The 27,792-nt window shown below is 49.9% G+C and overlaps 1 protein-coding gene across 6 annotated transcripts in view; it reads left to right on the forward strand.

The window, feature by feature from the left end:
- PTK2B (protein tyrosine kinase 2 beta) overlaps window positions 1-27,792 on the forward strand; it is a 140,328-nt gene that overhangs the window by 97,907 nt on the left and 14,629 nt on the right. For 3 of the 6 annotated variants that reach the window (XM_027087865.1, XM_027087864.1, XM_027087867.1), the window contains 19 exons: window positions 5,529-5,707; window positions 6,258-6,345; window positions 7,554-7,633; window positions 16,471-16,533; window positions 16,737-16,791; window positions 17,229-17,369; window positions 17,778-17,852; window positions 18,456-18,557; window positions 19,280-19,415; window positions 19,944-19,983; window positions 20,412-20,458; window positions 21,360-21,410; window positions 21,970-22,067; window positions 22,811-22,895; window positions 23,124-23,224; window positions 23,451-23,566; window positions 25,222-25,322; window positions 25,502-25,591; window positions 26,720-26,924. In XM_027087865.1, coding sequence (XP_026943666.1) covers window positions 5,529-5,707; window positions 6,258-6,345; window positions 7,554-7,633; window positions 16,471-16,533; window positions 16,737-16,791; window positions 17,229-17,369; window positions 17,778-17,852; window positions 18,456-18,557; window positions 19,280-19,415; window positions 19,944-19,983; window positions 20,412-20,458; window positions 21,360-21,410; window positions 21,970-22,067; window positions 22,811-22,895; window positions 23,124-23,224; window positions 23,451-23,566; window positions 25,222-25,322; window positions 25,502-25,591; window positions 26,720-26,924 — 1,853 coding nt within the window. The remainder of the gene's footprint in view (window positions 1-5,528; window positions 5,708-6,257; window positions 6,346-7,553; window positions 7,634-16,470; window positions 16,534-16,736; window positions 16,792-17,228; window positions 17,370-17,777; window positions 17,853-18,455; window positions 18,558-19,279; window positions 19,416-19,943; window positions 19,984-20,411; window positions 20,459-21,359; window positions 21,411-21,969; window positions 22,068-22,810; window positions 22,896-23,123; window positions 23,225-23,450; window positions 23,567-25,221; window positions 25,323-25,501; window positions 25,592-26,719; window positions 26,925-27,792) is intronic. The other 3 variants (XM_027087866.1, XM_027087868.1, XM_027087870.1) reach the window with 2 other exon arrangements.

Here is a 27,792-nt window from a genome sequence, read left to right on the forward strand (position 1 = left end):
CCTTTTATTCTATCAATCCCTGAGGAGACCCCTCACCCAGGTCTCATGACTAGACTCATCATGAACTCTTAGCAGGGATATCTCAGAAATGATGCTATACCCTTCTCAGTGTATCAAGGTGGGAGGCATGTCCTGTTTACCTTGTTCTAACGCTGGTGATGTTAACTTTGATGACCTGGTCATTTGTGTCTGCCAGGTTTTCCTTTGTATTTGATTAGTGTCTGAAAGGAGATACACTAAGACCATGTCAATGTCCTATTCATCATCAGACCTCCACCCTCCAGTTTTATCATCCATTGATTAACCAACCGACACTGAGTTTGTTGCCAAATGGTGGTTTTCTATTTCCATCCTTTCTTCTACATTTACTAGTTAGCAATCTCCTGGAAAGAAGAGCATCCTCTTCTCCCCCATTTATTTATCTATCTATCCTAGATGCTGTTTTATTCAGTGGATGCAATCCATTCCTACCATTATAGACTTCAATGCTTAGGTTCTCCCAGACTTGGCCCGTGCCAGCCCCTGTAAGCTGATACTGCTTCCTTGTTATATGTCTCCTACATTCTCTAAACACTTCCTTTTTTCTAGCACAAAAAGATATTCCAGACTCATCTTGTACCTTCTTTGCCCCAGCCCTGGAATCGGCCATTTCTCCAAGGAACCCTAGATCCGTTTAGTGGAGAAGGGTATTTGGAAAGTAAGACTGGGTGCTTGGTATGCATTTGACTATCAGGGTGTCATTGGTCCCAGGCTTTCTCAGTAAACAAACCTCTCTCTCTCTCTCTCTTTCTCTCTCTCTCTCTCTCTCTCTCTCTCTCTCTCTCTCTCTCTCTCTCTCTCCCTCTCTCTCTCACCAGGAGCCCTCACCAATGCTTTTAATTCCAGTTCCTCACCTAAGGTTCCTCTCTATTCTTCCTTTCTCTATATTTCAAATACTTTCTCCAACAGTAAGAAACCTATTTCCCATTATCCTCAATATATTGACTCCTTTGCTCAATCCACCTGTATGTAACCAATTTCCTAACCACTCCAGACCTCTCCACCCCTGGCCCCACCTCCTCCTTTGATCCGCTCCTGGCTCTGCAGCCACTGCCCACCCCTCAGCCTCACTAATTTGACCCCTGGGCAAACCACCACCTCCAAGGGAAGGAAAAAAGAAAAGGAGATAAAAAGGTAGCAGAAGAGGAAAGCAGAGTTTTGTTTTGTATTTCCACTCTTTCTTTGTTTTTACGAAAGCACCAGAATCTATAAGAGATTGCTGTGTTAAAATAATGCTAAGGTTTTTTGAGTATTTACCTTGTGCCAAGTTCTGTCTTAAGGGGTTTTATCTAATTTAATCCTCGTAAGACCATTCAAAATAGATACTGCTATTTCCTCCATGTCACAGATGAGAAAACTGAATGCAGAGAGCTTAAATATGTTGTCCAAGGAAAACTAGCTACGTGGTGGTGGGTGGATGGAGCACTTGTAGAAGTTTGACACCAGGGCTTGTACTTCTGGCTATTGCTGTGTTGCACGATGGCTGCCTGTGACTTGAAGGGAGCTCTCTGCTCCCCAACCCTCTCCCATCTGCAGAGAAGACAGATTTGTTCATTAACATACCACATAGATTTCAAAACTGGTGTAGCTTGGCTGGACTAATCTTCCCACAGAGAATAATGATAAAATCTGGACAAAATAAAAAATCAAATTCTCTTGAAGATCCTGGAGAGAGACCACAGCAAAGCAGAAGGAAAATCTGCTCTTGAGAGCTGAACTGAAAAGAACGAAATCTGCAAATTTGTGGCTTTTGCCTGATGGCACTTTCCAATCTGGGAGGGGCTAGAGGGGCAGAAAGCAGCAGCCTTACAGGTTTGAGGTGTAAGAGGATAGAACTTGGGGCTGGCAGAGTAGCCAGAAGATTGAGGAAAGTCTTGGAAAACAGGGAGCCACAGAGAGGGTGAATACCAAAATAGAAAATTTAATTTAATTTTAATTTACAGAAGTATCAAATAAATTTAACAAAAGAATAAATTAGGAATAAATTTAACAAAAGACCTGTACAACATATACACTAGAAACTACAAATCATTGCTGACAAACATTAAAGACGAGCCAAATAAGTGGAAAGATATACCATGTGTGAGGATTGGAAGACTCAGTGCTGTTAAGATGCCAATTCTCCCTCGCTAAGCTATAGATGTAACACAGTCTCAATCATAATTCAGCAAACATTTTAAATAGAAAGTGACAAACTGATTCAAAAATGTATATGGAAATGCAGAGACCCAGAATAGCACAATAATCTTGGGGAGGAAACGGTGGAAGGCTTACGCTGTTTGACTTCAAGATCTCCTCGAAAGCTACAGTAATGCAGACAGCGTGGTGCTGGCATAGTGCAGACACAGATCAATAGAACAGAACTGAGAGTCCAGAAATAGAGCTAAACTTATATGGCCAATTGATTTTGACAAAGACAACAAAATAATTCAATTGGGAAATGAAGGTCAACAACCAATGTTGAATAACCATAGATCTTTATGAGAAAAAAAATGTATCTTGAGCCCTACCTCACACCATACACAAAAGTTAATTCAAGATCAATCTCAGAGCTAAAGGTGAAAGTTAAAACTATGAAGCTTATAAAAGAAAAGAGAATATCTTCATGATTTGGAGGCAGGCAAAGATTTCTTAGACAGGATGCAAAAAGCACTAACCATAAAAGAACATTTTGATAAATGAGACTTTATCAAAAGATGCAGTTAAGGAAATAAATAACAGGCACAGTACAGACCTAGAGAAGATATTCGTAAAACATATACAAAGTACTTTTAGCTAGAATGTATGAGGATCTCCTACTTCAATAAACACACACACACACACACACACACACACTCACACCCAAACACAAAGTGGGCAAAGAAGTTAAACAAGTACTTCACAAAGGAAGACATATTGATGGTCAATAAGCAGATGAAAAAGTGCTCAATGTTGTTAGGTACCAGGAAGATGCAAATTAAAAGCTCAGTGAGATTCTATGCATACCCACTAAAATGACTAATATTAGAAAGACTTGTATAACACCAAATGTTGGTAAGGAGGTGGTGTAATGGAAATCTCATCTATCACAGTGGAAATATAAAATAGAATAATCTTGGCAATTTCTTATAAAGTTAAACACTTATCTACCTTTGACCTAGTCATTCCTCTCCTAGGTATTTGTCCAAAGGAAATGACAACATACATACACAAAAAGACTTGTACATTAATGTTCATAGTAATTTTATTTACAATAGCCAAAAATGAGAGATAGCCCAGGTATTTAGCAACAGGGGAATGAATAATATATACTAAATGATTCCATTTATAGGAAGTTCTACAACAGGCGAAACTAAGTAAAAGTGGGAGGAAAAAATCATTGCCTAGAATTGGAGGTGGGAATGTGCATGAAGTTTGACTGAAAAGGGATATGAGGGAACTTTCTGGGGATCTGGAAATCTCTTAATTGGTATGTGGGTTGCACAGGTGTATTCATGTGTCAAATTGTATAGCTAAAATTTGCACGTTTAAATTAATATAAATTTCACTGTAAAAGAAGAACTGTAAAAATTGATGATAGTTGAGTGATGGTTAGGGAGTAGATGGTGTTGTAGAAGAAGCAAGAATGGCAGAATGTTAGTAATTGTTGAAGCTGGGCGATGTGTACATGGGGGGTTATTATACTATTCTACTGACTTCTGTTTTCTTCATATATATTTGAAACTTTCAATAATCACAGGGGTCCCAGTTCTGGGGAAATTAGACTTCAGTTATATAAGTTTCAACTTGGGTAGGGAAGTCTCTACGTTTAAAAACACCAGAGCCTGGGACTCCAGTTTGGGAGTCTATATGGAACTGACATGGGGGCTCTGGATGGCCAAGTGGACAGAGAAGTACAGAGGGTGAGTGGCAAGAGACATGGGTGGAAATAATGACAAAATGGTCAACTTCCCAGTCTTGAACTCTTCCTATTGTCTGTGTCCCTCTCACTGTAGGTACCATTGATCACAGCCTTCTTCCTCATTCCAGGACCGGAGTTCTGATCCCTGTGCTGATTTGTTACCGCAGTTAACATCTGCATTTTGTGCCTCACTTTCCATCTCAGAGCAATACTTGACTTCTCTGATGGGCACTGGCTTTCCCAATGGGGAAGGGATTTTTCAAGCTTAGAGTCTTTTAGCTTCACAACTCCATAGAGTTAAAGAGGGCTGACAGGAGGCAGAACTGGACTAAGACATGTGAGTGCACAGGCTGAAGAAGAATTTGGTGTTCTAAATATTAGTTGGACATTTTATTAGTGAAAATAAGAAGAAACTGATTTTCTTCTAAGAAAAATGGTATACCTTTCTTTTTGTTCCAATTAAGGAATTGATTACATTTGATTTAATACATTAGACAACTTCTTGGGAGATGTAACAAAAACATAAAATTTAAGTAATCCGGGGTCACTGTTCTTCCTGATCAGACAGCAACCCACCCTGCATTGTTCTGCCTTCGGGCTGGTTGTATATAGGCTAGGTGGCATGTGTTGCAAAGATACTCAATAGAGATTAGACAGTGCTTGTGAGTTTTTTAATTTGCCTTTGAGGGTACTTTTTGCTCCATCAGGAGTGGGCTTGATTCACCAGTTACGCATGGAACCACATGAGAAACCTGAGTTAAAGTGAAACCAATGTGATTTCAGAACTAGACAGGACCTTATAGATGATGGGTTTCCAGGCAGCTGCCAATGGACCCCCTCTTAATCCAGCTCTGGCGCTAGGCCAGGAAGCTATGGCATCAGGTTGTGGGGCAGGTTGGCTTCTGGTCAAGAAAGCAGGAATAAGGAGAGCACCTAATTTCTTGTCAACACTCTATTTCCAGTGGCCATGCTTCTTGTGTGGGAATTGTGCCATTTAATCCTTAATGCAAGTCCTGTCCTTCTATCTTGCCCAGCCCACCTCCCCATTAAGAAGCTTGGTCTACTACAAGTCCTCAGAGTCCAGTGGCTCAGGGTTCAAACTCCCAGCTTAATTCCATGAGCTGTGTGACCTCCCTCAGTTTCCTCATCTGCCAAATGGGGATATGACACCTGCTCCCCTGTGTTGCACAGATTCAATGAAACAATGCATGCACGGTGCCCAGAAGTGCCTACTGCAGACGTTCAGTAATGCTGGCTGAATTGGGAACCATTCAGATGGTCCTCCTTACACAGAGGATGCTGGGTTTGATTGGTTGGAATGAAATACGGAAGCACAGAATCCATGTTCTTTGCCTCACTGCGTTTTCCCCTTGGCTTCTCCTGTCTCCTCTCAGTTCCTCCATCTCTGTGTCATTTTGCCAACTTGTCCATTCATCACGTAGAGCCTACTGTGTACCACGCCTTGCACTAAGTGCTAGCGAATCAGTGATGAATACAACGTTAAGTCAGAATCCCAGCCTAGAGAATCACACCTCCAGGGCCTGCATGAGGACTGTGGGGGCCCAGCAGGCGCACCCCTGGGTCATGCCCCCTCTCTTCTCCTCTGTAGGAGGTCATCACCTCCATCCTGCTGAGCGGGCGGATCGGGCCCAACATCCAGCTGGCGGACTGCTACGGGCTGAGGCTGAAGCACATGAAGTCGGATGAGATCCACTGGCTGCACCCGCAGATGACGGTGGGCGAGGTGCAGGACAAGTACGAGTGTCTACACATGGAAGCTGAGTGGAGGTAGGAGAGGAGCCCTGTGCTCTCAAATGGGGGGGGGGGGGGCGCGGCGGTAAGTGCAGAGTGAGAGGAGACCCTGGAAGGTCCTTTCTTGGAGCCCTTTCCCAACCTCTGAGAATATTCTAGAACGTCACAGTGGCATTTTAGGTTGGTCCGTCTGCAGCGTCCAATGCATCTGTTTGCTAAGAGCTAATATGGGCTCACAGCACATCCCCATCCCAAGACGGATATCTAGGCACAGCCCTAAACAGGATGCCGTTGGCACTATGGAGAAGGAAGAACAGAAGTGCGGGGAAGAGGGAGAGCCAGGCCAAGGGCTGGTCTGTGAACCGAAGGTAAACAGCTATCATCAGAGGGAGAAGATGGAGAGTCAGAACTAGCACTGACCACCGTGTGCTGGTCAGCCACCCCTCTGTCCTTCATGGTCCTCCAGCCAACCACAGAGGAAGGAAAGAGGAACAAGTCCCCAGTGGGAGGCCAGGAGCTCCACGGGCAGCTCCTGGCATGACCAGCTTCCCTGGGTCAACCACAGAGTCTGAATTTCCTGTCCCAGGTATGACCTTCAAATCCGCTACCTGCCAGAGGACTTCATGGAGAGCCTGAAAGAAGACAGGACCACACTGCTTTATTTTTACCAACAGGTAAAAGCATTTTATCTTGTGGTCCCCATGGTCATATGACCATCCTCTGCTGGGGAGATGGAAAGACAAAGCTTAGATTTTGGAGGTCCCATTCCAGGAAACTTCTCTCGGGAACATTCCTTGGTCCCTGGTCAGCTGTCCAACCCTGCTTCCCTCACAGCTAAGGGTTGGCTAACCCCACCCCATGGACACATGGACTTTCCTAGTGGCTTTGGACTAGGACTTTGGACTTTCCTAGTGGCTTTGGACTAGTGCCCAGGAGACCTGGCTGGGGAAGTGGGCAGAGCAGGTCCAAAGAGGAGGCAATGGTCTTAGCAGGCAGGCTCAGCCGTCTGACACACCTGTTATCTACCCAGCTCTACCGCTTCCTAACCTGCTATCCCTCGGGACTTAGTTTACCTGCACGAGGCTGTTTCTTCTTCTGTGAAATTGGGATGATAGTAAGAATACCTACTTTACAGGGTTCATGTGAAGACCTAATGATAGCATTAGCTGGTGCTGGTAAACCAGCTCTCTGATTTGTAGCACTTGCCAATTTCCATGGTGTAAATAGTCCCATCGTGGTCTATTTCAAAGTACCAATATTTCAACCAGCTTGCGAAATTTTGGAAAACTTAAATAACTAGCTTCCATGAGCTGATTAGAGCTGCTCACCACACCCCTGGCTATAATGCACGTGCCCAGAACGGAACCCGGCAGGGAGTGAGTGCCGGGTACAGGGAGTTGCCATCGTTGTTTCCTGCCTGGCCTTAACCCCCTCCTACACCTCCCTCCTGGTTCACTAGAGACCAAGCCAGACTTTTCTTCTACAGTGGATGACATCTGTCACCACTTACCAACAAGGCTTTGGATAAATTACTGAGTCCTCCCCAAATTCCCAGCATCCTTATCTCCAAAATGAGGAGTCGGGGAGGGGAGCCTGAACTTCCTGCCTCGTGGATCCATGAAAGAATGTGCCGTGAAAGTGCTTCAGAAACTCGAGGGCCTCAGCCTGAACGGGATCACCGCTGCCCAGGGCTCTTCCTGAGCCTCCCCTCCTGCCCTTCATCTCCTGCTACGCATTTGTGCATAGCTGCGGGAGGGGGTGAGAGATAGCTCAGGGCGGCAGGATGGTGATCAAAGCACCCACCGTCTCCTGGGGCCCTGCCCATCTCAGGGAAACAGGGAACGGGGGCGGGAATCTGAACTTCGGCCTTTCTCCCTGCCAGCTCCGCAATGACTACATGCAACGCTATGCCAGCAAGGTCAGCGAGGGCATGGCCCTGCAGCTGGGCTGTCTGGAGCTCAGGTATGTGGCCTCAAGGCCTCTCCAGAGTGGGTGCCTGCACCTCCCCTCCTGTACTGGGCACTTGGCCAGCTTGGACTTTCTCCTCCAGCGTGGGAAGCAAGAGTGGGTATGTGAGAGCTGGAAAGGGACGCGCTGTGGCCGACAGAGGGTAAGCCCCCGAGGTGCTCAGCATCTGGTCCTCGGGAGAGAAATGCCAGCTCCCTCTCTGGTTCGTGCCCCCTATCTTCCTTTGGCTGCCATCCAAGTGATCCAGTAAATGTTTCTCTGAGCACTAGGCAAGTTTCTGGGAGATATTCGAACGCTGGGATTCCAACTGTATTGTTCACTGCTGCACCCCCAGCTCCAGTAGGTGCTAATAGATATGGACAAAGTTAGTAAATCATCCGAGGAGGCCCGTAAACTCACAGTGTTTGGGAGGTGACAAGTGTGTCTACAATTGATCATAATGCAGCAGAGTGAAATAAGCACCACACAGACATACATAGAGGAGCCAGTAATCCCGCCCGAGGACATCAGGAAGAGGGAATGTGAACTGGTCCAGGAAGCAAGAGAACGATTTCCAGCGGTAGATACTGGGGGGAACTGGGAGGTGGGGGAGGGTGCATTCTGGGCTCGGGGACCAGTGGAAGGAAAAGAGCAGACTGGAGGACCGTGGGAGATGAGCTTAGGGAGGTGAGTTGGGGTCGATGGTGGAAGACTTTGAATGACAGTCTAAGAAATAAACCTTATTCTTGGCCGTTGGGAGCACTGTGGACAGAGGAGGAGGATGTTAAGACCATGCTCTAGCACTTTCTCAGCCAAAGCAGCACCATTCACTTTCACCATCCACCAGGATCCATGACCCATTCTGCCCTCTCATCACCTTTTCTGTACCCCTTGTCTGTCCTAGAACAGTGGTTCTGAAATCTGGTTGCAAATCATAATCACCTGGGAGCTCATTAAATTAGAGATTCCCTAACCCCACCCTTGGAAACTCTGGTTTAGTAGATGTGGATGGGACTTTGGGACATGCTTTTTTTTTTAAATTTATTTATTTTATTTGTTTATTCATTCATTCATTCATTTATTTATTTGGCTGTGTTGGGTCTTTGTTGCTGCGCGCGGGCTTTTCATTGCGGTGGCTCCTCTTGTTGAGGAACACGGGCTCTAGGCACATGGGCTTCAGTAGTTGTGGCTCGCGGGCTCAGTAGTTGTGGCTAGCAGGCTCTAGAGTGCAGGCTCAGTAGTTGTGGCGCACGGGCTTAGTTGCTCCGTGGCATGTGGGGTCTTCCAGGAGCAGGGCTCGAACCTGTGTCCCCTGCATTGGCAGGCGGATTCTTAACCACTGCGCCACCAGGGAAGTCCCAGGACATGCATTTTTGACAAGTCTTCCAGATGATTTAGAGACAAGTTAGCCTCGTATGAGGTGATGGTTCCAGGGTGAGTCTTGCCCTATCTGTGACCTTAAAGGTATAGAGAATAGGACTCTGCTGCTGCTTCTGCTAAGTTGGGGGGCATTGAGGAATTCTGGCTCCCATCCTCGATCTCAGAGAGAGTGCTGAGGGATCCCCCAGGGAGAGCCGTGGGATGGGAAGTGGGGGGCTTCTGAAACTGCTGGCATCTGTGACAGAATAGGTCAAGGACAGCCTCGGAGGGCTCCTCCTTGCTTTCCTACTTGGTGGCTGTCTCAACAAGCCAGGGGACACAAGGGTCCCCTGCACAGAGGAAGTCTGCACCCCTGATGCCAGTTGGAAGACAAACCACCTCGCCGCAGTTGGCAGTGGTCCTGGGAGTTGCGTGCTGCTGGTTCGGGGGCTCTCCGCGAAGTTTACCTTATCACATGTGCCATTTATGCCTTCCAAGACCATCACAGCGTTGCAGCTTACACACGCCTATCTTCTCCTCTGAAATTAGACAACTCAAAAAAGCCCACCTTTACCTTTTTGTTTGTGGATCTCATACCCAGAACTCCATTGTCACTTTGAGACTCTGATCACTGAAGTCACTCTCAAAATACCATCACTTAGTAGTAAAACAGCAACATAGAGAAGACCCACGAGCATCCTAGTTCATGTTCTTCTTTCCTCGAATCACCCCCAAACTGTCATTGGTTGTAATAATAATGACTGTCATTATTTAGCACCGGGCACTGGGCTAAATACACTGGAGGACAAAGTGCGCCAACTGGCCTGGCTCCATTTATGGTCTTATAAGGAGTGGATAGTCTCTTGGTGTTGGCTGTCTTATCAACTCAGGATTATTCCAAAACCCATGCTTGCTTTACGACAGGGATGTATTATTTCACATCTCCCCTAGCCTGATGAGCAGAGTCAGACGAATGTTCCTATTCTTACGGGCTGACCTTTGAGATACAAAGATATATATTCGGGAAAGGATATGGAAAACACCTATTTTGTAAACTTCATAGATTTCCAAGCCTATAATTTTTAAAGTTGAATACAAAGCTATCCATTATCATGGACTATTTTAAAGTCAAGTTATGACTATTTCTAACCAAGAGAGACAGATACATTTCTGAAAATCAGGCCGTAATGCAGAATTTTCCAAGGCTGTGATTTTTTTTTCCTGAAAAGATTCCAGAGTGCAGTCTACCTACAGATTATGGGGAAAAGTCCTGTTAACATTGTTGTGTCACCTGCCTACCGATAATATGGTGTCACCAGAAAAAAGAAAATGTATTCTTTCATAGCTTAAGAAAGAAGTATGGTATATGCACCAGATATGAGATTACCAAGATGAAACCTCAATGGACTCAATTCATAGCGAGGAGCCATTGGGCATAATGATGAAGAGCAAAGGGTCTGAAGCTGGGCTGCCTGAATTTGCATCCTGGGTCTTCCACTTACTGGGCAAGTTACTTCATCTCTCTGTGTCTCAGTTCCTTCATCTGTAAAATGGGAAGGATGATAATGGTAGCAACCCTACAGGCTTGTTATGAGGAATAAATGAGTTAACATATTTAAAGTAGTTAGAACAGTGATAGAGACGGAAGTATTCACTAGTTATTCATCATTTGTACTAATTAATTTTTTCTCTTTACCTTTATGTTGTTGTTTATTTACTTTAGTTGACTTTATTTTTTAGAACAGTTTTAGGTTCACAGCAAAATTGAGTGGAGGGTACAGAGATTTCCCATAAACCCCTGTCCCCATCAACATCCGCCACCAGCATGGTTCATTCATTACAATTGATGAACCTACATTTACACATAGTGATTACTCGAAGCCTAGGGTTTACCTAGGGTTTAGTTTACCCTAGGGTTTACCCTAGGGTTCACTCTTGGTATTGTACATTCTATGGGTTTTGACAAGTGTACAGTGACAATGTATCTACCATTACGGTATCTTAAAGAACAGTTTCACTACCCTAAAGCTCCCCTGTGCTCCACCTATTCCTCCCTCCCTCCCCTCCCAACCCCTGAAAACCACTCATCTTTTACTGTCGTCATATTTGGCCTTTTCCAGGATGTCATATAGTTGGAATCATACTTAATTCATTTTTTTTGTTGATTTACTGGAAGTGCTTTATTTTTTATTTTTTGCGGTACGCAGGCCTCTCAATGTTGTGGCCTCTGCCGTTGCGGAGCACAGGCTCCGGACGCGCAGGCTCAGCGGCCATGGCTCACGGGCCCAGCCGCTCCGCGGCATGTGGGATCTTCCCGGACCGGGGCACGAACCCGTGTCCCCTGCATCGGCAGGCGGACTCTCAACCACTGCGCCACCAGGGAAGCCCCTTACTGGAAGTGCTTTATAAATGCCAAATCTTTTCTCTAAATATCCCCCTATGAATTAAAGTGTGAAATTCATGGCCCACATGCTGGAGTACCCTCCCAGTCTGAGGAACCAAATAGCCTCCCCCTCACCAGAGACATCCAGGACTATTGTCCACTCCCAGCTGAGCTCCAGAACACTCTGACCTAAAAACTCAGAGCGAATGTGTAACCCAACAGGAGTTAGCGAGTAACGGGTAATAAGAAAAGATCAGAGAAAGAACACGCGGCTTGTTTCAAAAGGCATTTTATCTTATAGTTGATTTATAAATGTTCGTGATAAGTTAATACTTGTATTGCTTTTCTTTACTTTCTGCTGTCCTTACCTGAGTATCAGTCAGGGGCCTGTGCCTGCCCAGAGGCCCTGCTGTCCACCTGGTGTTTGCCACGCACAGTGGTGGACCAGGCTGCGGAGAACCAGCCAGGCACTTAGAGGGTACTCGGAGCAGGTACAGCCTCATTCAAGGATGGCAGTCGGGGCAGGTTGGGGATCACTGACAGCAGCTGAGACGGGGCTCAGCACAGAAGATTGGGAAGATGAGTCTCAGGCGAGAGGGTCCATCTGATGAGGGGCGGTGACTGCTTCTCCCGGACATCTCAGTGATGTTCAACCGCTCCAAACATTAGGGACACAGATCACAGCACACTCGAGTGACTGGGCGCCTTTGTCAAAAGTTACACAGGGCTTCCCTGGTGGCGCAGTGGTTGAGAGTCCGCCTGCTGATGCAGGGGACACGCGTTCGTGCCCCGGTCCGGGAGGATCCCGCATGCCACAGAGCGGCTGGGCCCGTGAGCCATGGCCGCTGAGCCTGCGCGTCCGGAGCCTGTGCTCCGCAACCTGTGCTCCGCAACGGGAGAGGCCACAGCAGTGAGAGGCCCGCGTTACACAATACATGATCTTTAGTGCATGAGAGAAGGGCCATCAGTGATATAGGCAGTAAGCTGGATTTCTAGAGGTTGGGATGGTGTAGATGTGTTATCTTCCTTTTTCCTAATAAAAAACTTTTCCACTCACCACCTCCTTAATCATTCTAAAACTGCTGTTATTTTTCATGCTTTTTAATTCCTCAGTGTTCATTTCCAAATTTGTTCACCTTTCCGTTTAGCCAACCCCAATTTTTTTTTTTTTTTTTACTAAGGCTTATTTAAATACCCCAGTCCTCAGAATTCTTTCATCCATCCCTAGTCTCAAAACTCATTCATTCATTCATTCGTTATTGTAAACCAGGAGTGACATTAACAGACCGCTGTCACCTGGGACTGGGAAGCAGATGTCACTTCCTCAGTGGGTGGTGCATCCCCTCTGCGTGGAATACTCGCCTAGTACCCCTTTTCAGCCTGATAAACTCTTCTTTGTTCTGGCAGCTTTAGAAAATGCACTGAGCCAGGGTTGCCTGCTTGCCCTCTACATTCATAGAAAACCTCAGAGGACACCTGTGAAATGTCGGCAATAAGCAGGGTGGCCCTGGGCTCTTCCTGCAGAGCAGCCTCAAGGGTCTCTCCACCTCGAAACCTTCCCCTTCCCTGTGCCCACCCCGCCCGTCCTACCCTGCAGGGATCTGCCGTACTTACACGGCAGGCGCCCAGTTGTTCACATCCACTAGTCTGAAATCTATCAGACCTTGGAACTCACGGTTGGTGCCGCCTTCACCTGGCACACGATGAGAGCACAGTATGTATTTGAATGAAGGGATAACCCTGAAAGATCTCAATTCCTCTTCTCTGGTGGACACGTGCTAACATTTATTCTGTTAGAATCCCATAACTGCGTGCAGCAAGCCAATTCGTTCAGTTACCTGGGAGTACATTTTGCAGCTCACTCAACCCAGAGGAAATGCGGGTGGCCGTGCTGCCTGCTGTGGAAGCTGCACAGGCGTGCTCTGAGGTCTCCTATAATGCGGAGAGCCGCAGGGAACACTGGCTCAGAAAACTTTCTAAAGCTGCCATGACTGACTGGACATTTTGGATCTTAACTGCAAGTGCCTTCGGGTGGAAGCAAGAGGAAAACGATCTTCCATCCAGGGAAGAGCCCTGGATGAGTTCCTCGTGCCCTATAACTGAATGTCACCCCTGCTCACCTGTTGTCTGATTTCCAGAGTGCAGATCTGCCCTTGCTCAGCTAGAACACTCCTCCAGCATCTGCAGTCCCGCTCTGTCAGGCACCCGGTAGCAAGAAGTGGGGTTAGGGAAGAGCCACTCTTTCTAGTTTCCCAAGTTCTCCCCTTGGGTCAGGTTCCCAGGGGTTCCCAGCCTCAGCAAGAGGGACATTTGGGGCTGGATAATGCCTGTTGTAGGGGCCATCCTATGCATTGTAGCATATTTAGCTGCATTCCTGGCTTTTACACATTAGATGCTGGTAGGACCACCCCTCATCCCAACCAGCTGTGACTAAAAAAAGATCTCCAGACATTGACAAGTGTTTCCAGGCTGGGGAGAGGGTGCAAAATTGCCTCTGGTTGAAAACCACTGAATTAGACCATTGGAAGGTCATACACTCAGACCACATTTAGTCAGGCCCTCCTACTCTCACATTTACTGAATTGTGCTCTAATGTTATACGATTGGTATTTACCAGAATTGCAGCAGGAGGAAAAAACCATGAAATTGGCTTCACATTTTTTTGGTAGAATGAGTGTTACGACTATTAGTTTTCTTTCGATCAGTGGCTTTTCACACTTTTTAATTTAAGAAATGCAGTCCTTGTTTTATGGTCAATATTATCTCCTGATGAGCTAAGCACTTGGCGAGGTATTCTGTCCACTACCCTGGCTGCCAGGGCAACCAGCCCAAGCCACAGATTGGCACATTTTTTTTATCTCATTTACCTCATTGCCTGGTTTCTTTCTAACTCTATTTTGTTTAAATATGTTTCAAAACTGTATCTTAGGGACTTCCCTGGTGGTCCAGTGGTTAAGACTCTGGGCTCCCAATGCAGGGAGCACAGGTTCCATCCCTGGTCGGGGAACTGAGATGCTGCATGCCACACAGTGGAGCCAAAAGAAACCCAAAAAGAACAACAGCAACAAAAAATGAAAAAAAAAACTATCCTTGCATCTTTTCTTAGAAGGAGATAGACTAGAAATACATTTCAATATTGTGAAATATCATTCAACAATATTTACTGAGCTGTCATTAAATATTATTACTCCCTGAAACTCATTTTAATGTACTTGTCTTTGATTCTGTAAGAGACATTTTATAGGAAACTTTTTATCTTTTGCTTTCCCTCCATTCCAACTGCTGGCATTTGAAATAACTGGGCCTGCCCCAGCTGGAAAGAACCACTTGTCTTCCTGTGCCCCTCTCACCACAGAGCCAGTTTTTCTTCCTCATTCTTACTTTGCATCACTTTTTGTCATCTGAGTGAAGCAGTTGAAGTAATTGAGGACAATGCCCTGGTGTGTGTGTGTGTGTGTGTGTGTGCGTGCACCTGCGTGTGTGCACGTGTGTGTGTGTGCACGTGTGTGTGTGTGTGTGTGTGTGTTGGGGACTATAAGAAGAGAACGGACCATAATGAAGAGAGAAGTGATGATAAAAGAATTGCCTTCAAGTATATGGCATCTAGGAAAGGATTAAAGTTAGTCTCCGTAGCTCCAGGGGCCTAATGAGAGGACGGGAAACGAATGAAGAACTTACTACATAGGGGAAACGTGTAGCCATGGAGGAGGCCATCTCAGCAGGGAGTGAACCCAGAAAACTCGTGCATTACGATGGTTTGACTAATCTCACTGCCTTAAATTTTTTTTCAGGTAAAAAGGTAATACCTGTTCAGTGTGGAGTATTTGGGACATGTAGAAAGGGGGAAAAAAATGACTAAAATCATTTGAAATTTCATTAGCCAGAGATAACCTCCATTAACAGGGTAGATCCAGTCAGGTTTTTTCCAATGCATTTTCTTCTCTAAAATTGAGACCATAATTATTAAAAGATAACTACTTACCTTGATTGACAATATATTCAAAAATACCATTTATTAAAAATTGTTAAGGACATAGCACTACATGTTTTAAGTTTTTATTGGAGATCTCTTCTATGATTTCACGCTTTAGATATTCTTCTCAATCCCATGATTTGGGAATATTTCCCTAGCTTTTCTTCTAGTTTTAAAGTAGTTTCATTATTAACATTTTCCCCTTTAATCCGTTTAGAATAAAGTACAAGGTGAGGATCTAACCTTACTCTTTTCTAAACACTGTGAATTATGTAAATTTATTGCTTTTGAATCATAAGTTGCTTGCCCCTCTCTGCTTATGGTATCTGTAGCTTAAAACTATTCCCAGATGTGCACAAGGATACCCGGGTTAAAGTAACACTGAGCTACTCTAATGTACAATCAAGAGTGGAACAATGTCTGCAACAGTTGAAGAAATTACTAGACACAGCGATCCAAGCAGGGAAGGGAGGATAACACAAATGGGGACATTGGCTATTTGATCTCCACTTAATTGTTATAAATACATAATACATAACAAAATCTTCATCAAGACATACATTTTAAGAGAAAATGAGACTTAAAGAATATGTAAAACAAATTAATAGATGTCACCCCTGCTGGTAGGATTATGGATTATTTTTATTTTCATATTCTGTTCCATAAGTTCTAAAGTTTTCCTGTGTACTATTAATACATTTAACAATTATTTACATACACACATATACAGAGCTAGCAAATGAGGGAAAAGGAAATCACAAAGGGAACCCAAAGCCTAAAGGTGGAGGTAGGTGTTCCTTAGCTGATACGTCAAGTGTTGGCAGCCTTGGGTCACTTATTTTTAGAGGCCACTGGTAGAAGCACCATCTTCCTCCTCTGCCCAACAACTGTGTTGTCCCAGAGCTGGGCCCCCCAGAGCACAGCTGGAGTCTTTTCTAGGATGGAAATTTGTGGGTTTTCCTTTTCTTCATGGTTTTCTAAATATCGAATTTTTCGACTCTCCTAACTTTTCCCTCCCAGTGTTTCCCAACGGAACGGGGGAGGGGGCTTCTAGGCCAACGTGTGGGCATTGGGTGACCCGGCTCCGATGGCCCCATTCCCCAGCCATCAGCCTCTCCATGGCTTCTCTCTCTCCAGGCGGTTCTTCAAGGACATGCCCCACAACGCACTGGACAAAAAGTCCAACTTCGAGCTCCTGGAGTAAGTCCTGGAACCGGCCCCAGCCTCTCCTCCCTTCCTTTCCTGCTGCCCAGCTCTTCCTGCCGCCCCATACACCCCCCTGTCCCCAGACCACAGCCAGGAAGGACCTGTCTCCCTGGTCCTCCTGCCTTTCCCTGATTGGCCAGAAGTCCTGGGTTGGGGATGAAGGGGAGTCAAATGCTGTTTTCTCCCCCTTCTTTCAGGAAAGAAGTGGGGCTGGACCTGTTTTTCCCAAAGCAGATGCAGGAGAACTTAAAGGTGAGGAAACCAGTGGGTGAGGAGCTCAGAAAGACTCCCTGCGTGTCTCCTTTGTGTCCCCCCTAGGACTAGAGCTAAAGGGATGGGGCTGGGGATAGTCAGGGAAGCCAGGGGTCTGCACTGCCTTGGGCCATCTGGACACAGGACCACTCCATCCAGCAGGCCCTTTCTGTGGCTGGGAATCAGGAAACACGGCTCTAGTTCCACATCAGAGGCCAATTAGCTTCGTGGCCTAAGCACCGGGGATGCCATCTCCCCTGCCTCCCTCCCAGGGCCATGGTGAGCTCCCTTGAGACAACAGATGTGCACTTTGGGTAAGACATCACCACTGCCCTCTTGGCAGAGGCCTGGGGACTATCCTACAGCAGCAGGCAGGCTTGTGGTGGGATCGTAAGGGAAGGAATCAGGCCCCGCTCACCCCTGCCCCTCTCCCCCAGCCCAAGCAATTCCGAAAGATGATCCAGCAGACGTTCCAGCAGTATGCCTCGCTCCGGGAGGAGGAGTGCGTCATGAAGTTCTTCAACACCCTCGCGGGCTTTGCCAACATCGACCAGGAGACCTTTCGCTGTGAACTCATTGTAATGCCACGCTGTCTTTATTCTCTCCCTGACCTGAATTCTAGGCCTCTCAGGCAAAGGGGCCATGAAGGCAACTCGGTGCGGGGGGGGGGGCGTGCCGAGAAGAGGCTTTGCTTGCTTGTAAGTTCTGTAGCATCAGGGCCTCCCTAATATATCCGAAAATGCAACTAACGCTAAGCCACTTGCCTGACGAAGGGAACTGAAATCTTGGCTCCAGCTCTGGGAGGTGGGCAGTGCTGGCAGGGTGCTGGGAGGGGGGTAATCTGTATGGCGGGGTGCGGTTAGGATGGAAGGAGCTGGAGGGCCCGGGAGACAATGGCTCGTGTCTAGCTTAGTGAGCTGTTTTCAGATTTCTGAACTATGGGCGGGCAGAACTGGGGCAACAGCCCATCTCTCCTTTGATTCCAGCAAGGATGGAACATTACTGTGGACCTGGTCATCGGCCCTAAAGGCATCCGCCAGCTGACAAGTCAAGATGCAAAGGTAGAGACAGGTGGGGGGCAGGCCCCACCCAGCCCCAGGCAGAGCCATCTTCCCCTTTCTGCTGCCTTGTACCCTGGCCTGCCCCATCGGTTCTTCCTCCCCCACTGCTGAGAGCAGAGAGGCCCTTGGTTATCAGTAGCTGTGGAGACGGTGTTTGGGATAACAGCATGGGGCAGATGGTTCTTTACATCCCTGTGACTGTCCCCTGCACAGAGGAGGGGGTCGGGGTGGTTTGGGGGGGAGGGGAAGAGGGAAGGACACTACTGTCGTTCTTCTGGCTCAGATGAAAGAGTTGCTCTTTCAATGGCAAAATGGGGTAATCATGCCCCGGGGAGTCAGAAGGCCTGGGTCCAGCCCTGGCTCCACCACCACCTTGGCATACAACCTTGGGCAAGCCCTGGCTCTCTCCAGGCTAATTGTTTTCTTCTGCAAGGGGCTTGGGCTAGATGATCCTCCTTAATCATCGTTGATTCCCTCTTCATCCCCGTGAGAGACTCCGGTTCTCAGTTCTTTCTTAGGCCCCATCCCCACACCATACTGACCCATCTGCATGGCCTGATCCCAGGAATGCGATGGTCTGAAGGACCCCCTCCTTTCCCACAGCCCACCTGCCTGGCCCAGTTCAAGCACATCAAGTCCATCAGGTGCCTCCCGCTGGAGGAGGGCCAGGCGGTACTGCAGATAGGCATTGAAGGTGCCCCTCAGGTGAGCATCCCTGGGCACCCGGAAGCTTGGAGACATTGGGAACGGCTGCAGGCTGGGAGCTCCTGCTCAGGCCAGCCAGGCCTGAGATCTTGTTAAGAAAATGGCACCTGGTTCTTAGACAAGGTAGCAGGATGATGATAAATTAAAGAAACTATCTCAGGAAGCAACGTTATTGTTAAAAATGTCAAGAAAGAAGCTGTAGGAGATTGGGGGGGGGCGGGGAGAGGGGGTAAAGTGATCAGAAATCAAGGTATGGGTCAGAGGTCTAACTTTAAACAAGTGACAATGACTCAGAATCAAGACCTTGGGGCCCCAGCGCTTTTTGTGGGTGGGAGAATCAGAGAGACCTCAGGCTGTGAACAGTTTGTCTATCTCTCCTTTCATCCGTCTGTCCCCTGCCCCACTCCCTCCCTCTTCCCTTCTCTCAGTTTCTGCTCTTGCATACTGAGCACCTCCTAGGTACAAGGCATGTGCTATGCCCTGAAGGACCAGAATAAGCCAACCTGGAGCTGCCTTCCTAGAGTGTAGGGTGGTCAGTTGGGAGAGGTGATGAGAGCGCCCTCTGGTGGCGGTGGGAAATGCAAGCTGAGCCCCAGGAGAGGGGCTGATGGCGTCCAGGCCGGGGGTGGGCAACAGAGTCCTGCAGTTTCTTCTCCAGTCCCTTGGGGTAGACTCTAGCCAAGGCTCTGGGGTCTCATCCTTGGCTGGTCTCTTCCCTGCAGTCCTTGTCCATCAAAACCTCCTCTCTGGCAGAGGCCGAGAACATGGCTGACCTCGTAGATGGTTACTGCAGGCTGCAGGGAGAGCACAAAGGCTCTCTCATCATTCGACCCAAGAAAGGTGTGTTTCCACTTGAAGGTAAATTGGACCAACGGGCAGATGGTGGCACAGCTGAGCCAAGGCCCCCCAGAGGCAGAGCGGGAGAAGCTAAACCATTGACTGATATGTGAATGAAGAGGCTTTGGAGGTGTGGGGTTGGGGCTCACCCAGCCCTGTTGGTTGCGCCCCGTGGTCCCATCCTGGGTCCTTGGCTACAGCCTTGGCCCCGCTGGCCAAGGGCGGCATGGGGGCTGGCTTCTAGAGGAGAGGATTTGTAGCCCTGGGAAAATAAAAGCTATTGCCGGAACATGGCTGGTCCCTCCTCTTTGGGGATGGAGTCAGAAAGCAGAGGTCAGGCTAGAACACTTGACAGTGGCAGAGGAAGCCTGAGAGTTTCGTCTACTAAAAAGATTCCAATTCAGGCCAGACGCCTACCCAGCTTCCACTCCGACTTTCAGGGGCCACAGAAAGGCGGGAGGGGTGTCCCTTGTGTTGGCCCCTAGGAGCAGTGCACCCAGGACCCTGTGTCTCTGACTCCAGCTCCCCCTTCTCCTCCCCTCTCCCCAGATGGTGAGAAGCGGAACAGCCTGCCCCAGATCCCCACACTGTGAGTACACCGGAAGGTGGGGAACTGGCCCCGCACTCAGCCTGTGTCTTCCCAGGAAAGGCAGAACAAACAGGGAGTCTCCCCGCCATGGTTTCTGGTTTCTGGACCCCAGGAGAAAATGCTGGAATCCCAGCATTTCACAAGTGGTGATTTTTCACCAGTAAATTTCTCCCAGAAAATTCATGCAGGGATATCCCTGTGCCCTAATGCCACCTGGCATCATCTTTAGTGGGGGGAGGGGGTGGTATTGTTGCTGTTCCCTCCCTCCTGCCCCCTGGCTGCCTGGGCCATGCTCCCAGGTTACTGCCATAAGGACAGGCTGCTTCTCCAGGCAGGGTGGGTGGGAGAGAGGGGGCTGAGGCTGCCCTGGGGGAGCATTGCCAGGCTCTGAGCTCACTTGGTTTCTGCCCTCCCATCTCCCCCTATAGAAACCTGGAGACTCGGCGACCCCACCTCTCAGAAAGCTGCAGCATAGGTAAGCCTGCCCATCAGCTGTCCTTTGCCTGCGCCCAGAGCCTTTCTTCTGCCTGCTCTTGTGACATCATCAAGTATTCCCTCAAAGTTGCAGAAAAATGAACTTCCCCCATGACTGCTCAATGACGGCTTAAAATGTCATTAATCATAACGGTTAACCTATGTTGGGCAGCTAGTATAGGGCACCGTGTTTGTCTTGGTCAGCTCAGTCTCCATAACAAAAACCACAGGCCCAGGGGCTTAAACAACAGATACTGATTTCTCACAGCTCTGGAGGCTGGAAGTCTAAGGTCAAGGTGCCAGTATGGCTGGGTCCTGGTGAGGCCTCTCTTCCTGGCTTACAGACAGCCACCTTCTGTGTGTCCTCACATGGTGGAGAGATGGAGAGATCTGGTCTCTCTTCCTCTTCTTCTAAGGACACTAATGCCATCATGGGGTCTCCACCCTCATGACCTCATCTAAACCTAATCACCCCCCAAAGGCCCCAGCTCCAAATACCATCACACGGGATCAGAGCTTCAACATTAGCATTTGGAGGCGGGGACACAACATTCAGTTCATGACAGCATTAAATACATAATAGGTATTATTTTATTTAATCTTTGCATTCCCCAGAAACATTCATTTCACAGAAAAGGAAACAGATTAAAGGAGACAAACCAACTTGCCCCAAATAACAGCCGTGAGCAGCAGCGAGCAAAGACTCAGGCCGAGGTCCCTGGGCCCTATGGCCACTCTGAAATGCCGGACAGCAGCCCAGTTCTTGTTTGGCTCCTCCCCACACCCCTCCCTGTGATGTCAGCTTGGTTCCACTGGCCTGCACGGGGGAGCCCCACACCTGGTTCCCGGTGGTGCCCCCTGAAGCATCTTGCCCATGGGGTGTCCTCCTTCTGTCATTCCAGAATCAGACATCTATGCAGAGATTCCCGACGAGACCCTGCGAAGACCAGGAGGTAGATCCCTGACCGCCCCACCCCACCCCTGCACGTCAACCACAGCCAGGGCCCTGGGAAGTGACATTTGGGGACACATGTGACACCAAAGGAGGACTTTCTTTCCTTCCTTTGTCCTCTCCCACGTGTGCCTCAGACAAGGACAAAGCTGAGTGAGGCATCTTTGATTTTGAAAGCGGAAATCATTGTTTATATCCCCACACCATCGAACTTTTGTGTGCCCTGGGGAGGGGGGCGGAAGGAACCTAAGCCTGTGGATATGGGACCCAGCCTTCAGAGGGAACAACTCTTCCCCTGTCTGAGACAGTGAAATCTTCTAGATCCCCTTTCCCAGCCCAGCCCCTGGATCCTGGCTGAGGGGTTGGCGGGGTGGGGGTGGGGGGGGCAGGTCTGGTAATGCCTGGGCAGGAGGGGGCGGAGCCTGGTGTTAGAGCCTGCAGATCCTCAGATGCCCAAGGATGCAGGTGTGCAGATTCCCGGGGATGCAGACACTCGGATTCCCAGGGGTGCCAGCTGGTTTCTGCACCCCAGGACTGTCTTGCTTTCTCCACCTGTGCAGGCCCACAGTATGGCATTGCCCGGGAAGATGTGGTCCTGAATCGTATTCTTGGTGAAGGCTTTTTTGGGGAGGTCTATGAAGGTGTCTACACGAGTCACGTGAGTTCCAGCCTCTTCCCTGACACTGCTCCTCTGCTTTTCTGTAGAATGAGAAAGGAGCTCGAATACTCTAGAGTTGGAGGTGGCTGCCGTGGTGTGTGGCTCTTCCCCAACTTGGTCTTTGCAGTATTTATGAAATACACAGGGAGTGATGAAAACAAGAGCCATTTCCAAGAAAGGCAGCAATAGCAGGGGTCCAAAGAGAGGCAGCACCTGCCGGGGGGTGACTGACTCGGTGGGAGAGCTCGACGGGGAGGCGCCATGTAGTGCGGTTGTGAGAAAAGGAAGGGTGGGATCTGAGGCCGCCGAGGGGGCGGGACAAGGTTTGCCTTTGTGGTTGTGCTTCTACCAGGCCTGGGGGGAAAGCCAGAGCAGAGGAAAGGGGCAGCAAAAATGTCAAAACCAATGATAAAGAGAAAGAGACCAGGACGCCATGTCTGACAATGACCTTGCACGTGCCCCAAACAAGCCCGCTGACTTTGGGCAGATCACATGGCCCCTCAGGCTCCATGTCTTCATCTGGACAGCCCAGGGCTCGAGGGATCTGATCTCGAAAGTTCTTCCAGTCCTGATCAGGAAGAAGGGGGTGGGGAGGGGAGGAGGGGAAGAGACAGAGGAAGAGCAGGCTTCGTGGAGACCCAGACGCCCAGACATCACCTGTTTCCCTGTGGGAAGACTGTGGGAACGCCGGGGAGGGAAGTGCTGGGCGGGACTGAGGGGCCCTGGACACACTCTCGTTGCAGAAAGGGGAGAAAATCAACGTGGCTGTGAAGACCTGCAAGAAAGACTGCACTCTGGACAGCAAGGAGAAGTTCGTGAGTGAGGCAGGTAGGCGTCCCCGAGGAGGCCCCCAGACCAGGAGCTGGAAAAGGCCCCGAGACTGTGCAGACTCGGAGACAGGGAGGGCCCGGAGCGAGGGCTGGGAGGCCACGGACGGCACTGGTGCCCACAGGGGAGGAGGGTTGCGCCGCTCTCTCCAGGTTGGACCAGCCAAGCCCGATTCTCACCTTGGACCTTAGAAGGGCTCGGGCCCGTCTCTCTCGCCGCCACTTTCAGTGATCATGAGGAACCTGGATCACCCGCACATCGTGAAGCTGATCGGCATAATTGAAGAGGAGCCCACCTGGATCGTCATGGAACTGTACCCCTACGGGGAGGTGAGCTGGAGGGCCCGAGGAGGACCCTTGCGATGACAGCTGGGCTGCCGTGGGGGCGGGGGATGCGCTCAGAGCCAGGGGGCCCTTAACTCCCAGCTGAAGGAGCCTAGAGGCCGTTTGCAGAGGAAGTTGCCAGACAGTCCTGCCACCTGGGTGTGCCCTCCCCCTCCCCCAGCTCCATGCCCCGGCCGGGCAGGGTCCTCAGGGCATCTTCCCCTTCCTGCAGCTGGGCCACTACCTGGAGAGAAACAAGAACTGCCTGAAGGTGCTCACTCTTGTCCTGTACTCGCTGCAGATCTGCAAGGCCATGGCCTACCTGGAGAGCATCAACTGTGTCCACAGGTGGGGCTGGGGGTGGGGGAGCCTGGAGAGGTTGGGGTCAAGCAGGGCTTTGTAGCCGCACAGAACAGGGGTGAAGGCCTGGCTTTGGTCCTGCCTGTGTGACAATGTGATCACCTTCTCTGAGCCCATCTCCCCTCTGAAGAGTAGAACAGCAATATGTTCCTCCCAGGATTGCCATTAAGAGGAGCTCTGAAGTCCAAGGTGTCTGCCTATAACTCAGTGCTGTGTAGGCCGCCTCCCTGGGGGTCCAGTAGGTCACTTCCCTGCTTGCTCCTCGCTTGCTGTCCTCCAGCAGTTCCATTTGGCGGCACCTGGCCAGGCAGGAGAGACTGGGTCCTGGCAGCGCTGGTATGATCTTGGGGTCTGGGCCCTGCCAGCCCAAGTGGCTGGCACTGCCCTGGTCCCTGGCACCTCCAGGCTGCCAAGACCAATCCTCCATCTGGCTGTGGAGCTGGCCCCTTCTCCACCCGGCTTTGTCCCCATTCCCTGAAAGGAGGTCCCCGCCATTGGGAACATGATCCCCTGGAGGAGACAGATGGGGTGCTCTCAGAGCCCCGGGGTGAGCGGGTGAATTCTTCAATCCAACCCCATCGACCTCAGATATGTGGCCGTATGGATGACACTACACAAAGCTATGTCGGGGGATATGAACATTCATTCACTCACTCATGCAACTAATATTATCAAACTCCTCCCGTGGGCCTCCAGCCACTGTCCTAGGCTCCGGGATGAAGTAATAATCAAAACAGACAAGAATCCCTTTCCTTGTGAAGAATCCCTTTCCTCACGTTCTAGCATCTTCTAGGGTGAATAGTCATGGGGCAAAGGTGGTGGGATACCAGATTTGCAGCTTTGTGTGAAGTTGTCGTGCTTTGAAGTCATCTTTTCAATAATAAAGAAAAATGGTAGGGAGTGGAGCCTGCCTGGGAGAAGCAAGAGACAAGCCAGTTTGGGGCTAGAAGTGATGCTGGGAGCATGAGGTAACTGAGTCAGCGAGGGCTCCTGGAGGTGGTGAGACCTCAGCTCTGGGCTGATGCCTTTCCCAACCAACCAGCTGCTGGGCACGTTCCACCAGCTCTCTGCCCCGGTCTCCTCCTCTGTACCGGGGTTCTGAGGGTCTCTGTGTCATGGCTCGGGTGTGTGTAGTCTTTGGAAGGTCCTGGCTAGCCCAGGGCTCCTGGAAGTGAGATGTGAGCAGCTGCTGGAATCACAGAACGAGAAGAGGTTGTTAATTGTGACCAGGAGAGCGGTTGGGCTTCTTCCCTGAAGCGTCAGCAGGGTGACGGCATCCCTGGCAGAGGGGACAATACAGGCTGCAGGGCGGTGACTGGAGCAAGTCTGGGGAACCGAGACAGGCTTGGAGGTGGAGACGCGGGAGAAGGGGTGATGGGAACAGGACTCAGCAACGAGATGGAGGGAGACGACAGGCATGTGTGTGGCAGGGACGGTGGGCCAGCCGAGGCTCCCGCCTGAGCTGGGCTCCAGCCAGATGGCTCGTGGGTCCAGGAAGGACCGACCGACAGAAGCTGCCCGATTCTGCTCTGGAGGCCGGGGCCCTGAAGCTCTCTTCTCCTTTGCTTCTCTGTCCATCTGTCTGTCTGTCCCCCTGAAGCATTCTCAGCTGACTCACCTGTGTCTTTGCCTCTTTCCTCCAGGGACATCGCTGTCCGGAACATCCTGGTGGCCTCCCCTGAGTGTGTGAAGCTGGGGGACTTTGGCCTTTCCCGGTACATTGAGGATGAGGAGTATTACAAAGGTGAGGTGCAGGTGGTGTTACGGCTTTGTCCCCTCGAGGGGTCGCTGAAGCCAAAATCCCCTCAAAAGGTGACTGTTAGGCAAGCCCAGGCCAACAGTCTCTGGAGACTAGGCTGCATTTCTGCATAAATCTGGATCTCCTTCTCTAATAACTACTGTAAACCCTCTGTCCACCCAAAGCTTCTGTGACACGTCTCCCTATCAAATGGATGTCCCCCGAGTCCATTAACTTCCGCCGCTTCACGACGGCCAGTGACGTCTGGATGTTTGGTGAGTGGACCTCCTGGAGGGCGTGGAAAAGTGTTCGATTCTCACCTCTGTGACCAGGTTAAGAGGGGGCACAGGAAGCAGGGGTCTGGACCCCCAGGTTCTGTTTTGCTACAGCCACTGAGAAGTCCCAGAAGTGGGGAGGCCAGTGGTGGGTCGGGGGTGACATGGGCTAAGGGCCAGCCTGGGTTCATCTTCCCAGAAAAGGCTCTTGAGGTGAGCATGTGCTCCACCAACCAGCCCCGGGACTAAGGTGGGCCACCCTGGAGGGGATCCTCAAAGGCAAAGCTGAGGTTTTCTCCAAGAAGGAGGTGCAGGGTGAGGTGAAAACAAAACCAGGTGACAGATGGACAGCCGCTTACAGAGCACACAACTGTGTAGATTCTCCCTCTCGGGTCCCCAAAGCCAGCCCAGTAACATCTCATTATTATTCTTCCCATTTTCCAGATGAGGAAACTGAGGCTCAGGCGAGTCAGGGGCTTGCCCGTGGTCACATAGGCAGCATGCGTTGGTGCTAGGCTTTGAACACCAGCTTGCTTTCTTTCTTTTTTTTTTTTAAATTAATTTCTACTGGAGTCTAATTGCTTTACAATGTTGTGTCCGTTTCTGCTGTACAGCAAAGTGAATCAATTATACATCTACATCTATCCCCTCTTTTTTAGTTTCCCTTCCCATTTAGGTCACCACAGAGCCCTGAGTAGCGTTCCCTGTGCTATACAGTATGTTCTCATTAGTCATCTATTTTATACATAGTAGTGTATATACGTCCCAACTGACATATATACCAGCTTTCTGTTGGAGGTTCCACCCACTCCTAAGAGAAGGCACCAGTGGTCCCAATGATGTGCCTTTGATGGTCCCCTCCACATCCCACAGACCCTAACAGCTCCGTGTGGAAGGGGCCGGGGGGTGGGGGGATTAGTTCGCTTACGGATGCAGGTGATTGGTCCCTTGGTGGACCGCCATAGTGATCAAGATTCCAGGGATGCTATAGGGGGAACGAAGGAAGGCAGGGCGGTCCCTGGCAGGCGCTGAGTGCGGACTGCCCGGTTGTTCCTGGGGAGGGTGGGCTGCCTCTCCAGGCAAGAGTCCCCTCAGCAGGGGCCCTGAGACGTCTCCTCCCGCCCTCAGCCGTATGCATGTGGGAAATCCTGAGCTTTGGGAAGCAGCCCTTCTTCTGGCTGGAGAACAAGGATGTCATCGGGGTGCTCGAGAAGGGGGACCGGCTGCCCAAGCCTGACCTCTGCCCACCTGTTCTCTACACCCTCATGACCCGCTGCTGGGACTACGACCCCAGTGAGCGGCCCCGCTTCACTGAGCTCGTGTGCAGCCTCAGGTGAGCAAGGAGGCCGGAGGGGGCTGCAGGCCCAGGGCCCCTGAAGAGCAGGTCTCCTCTTCAATAGCACTTACAGGTTTACAACATCCTTCCTTAAACAAGATGCAGCCGGCGTCCTGGTCCCCTCCGAGGGAGGAGGGAATTCAGGCTCAGCTGGTGACTCAGTGCCCAAGGCATGGCAGGTGGGGCTGGGACTTGCCCTGGGACCGCCCCCACCTCATCCCACCCCCTGGCCAGCACAGCGCCATGTGTCCAAGTGGAGTTAGCCCATCCTCCCAGTGGAGGAGGCCTTACAGAGGCTCAGTGCTGTGTCAAAGGCAGGAGGCTGAAGCCGAGTTCACTGTCAGATATATGAACTCAGAGACGCAGAGTGGGGTCAGCCGCACCATCTCTGCATCTCTTAACCGCGAGCACAGGGCGTTGCTCCTAGTATGTGCCCAGAAGATATATTTTAGGTTTGAATTCAAAGGCTGCATCAGACTTTCACTGCAGTGCCTGTGCTCTTTGCTGAGGTTTGGGGTGCATCTTACAGGCAACCAGCCTGGGCACGGGACCTGCTTCCCTGGCAGCACCCCTGTGCCTTTCCTCTGCCTCTGATTGTTCCCCCCAGACAGCAGGGAAAGGAGGGATTTTTGGCTCTGAAGACAGTGACAGGCATCCCCTGTCCCTTCTGAATGAAGCACTGGTGGCCTGAGGGTCTGATCCTTCTCAGGTGCCCAAGAGCCATTACCCCCGGGTGCTGGGAGGTCCTTGGTGAAGGTTGCTGTTGGAGAGCCTTGTAGAGGGTAATCCTGTTGCCTTGGTGGCCCGCCTGCCACCAGTGCCCCCTTGGGTGGTCTGACTTCTTTTGTCATCCTTTAGGGCAAGG

The sequence above is a fragment of the Aethalodelphis obliquidens genome, unplaced genomic scaffold (assembly GCF_003676395.1).
Source record: "Aethalodelphis obliquidens isolate GAN/ISIS:26980383/991018 unplaced genomic scaffold, ASM367639v1 scaffold61, whole genome shotgun sequence".
In the NCBI taxonomy this organism is placed as follows: domain Eukaryota; kingdom Metazoa; phylum Chordata; class Mammalia; order Artiodactyla; family Delphinidae; genus Aethalodelphis; species Aethalodelphis obliquidens.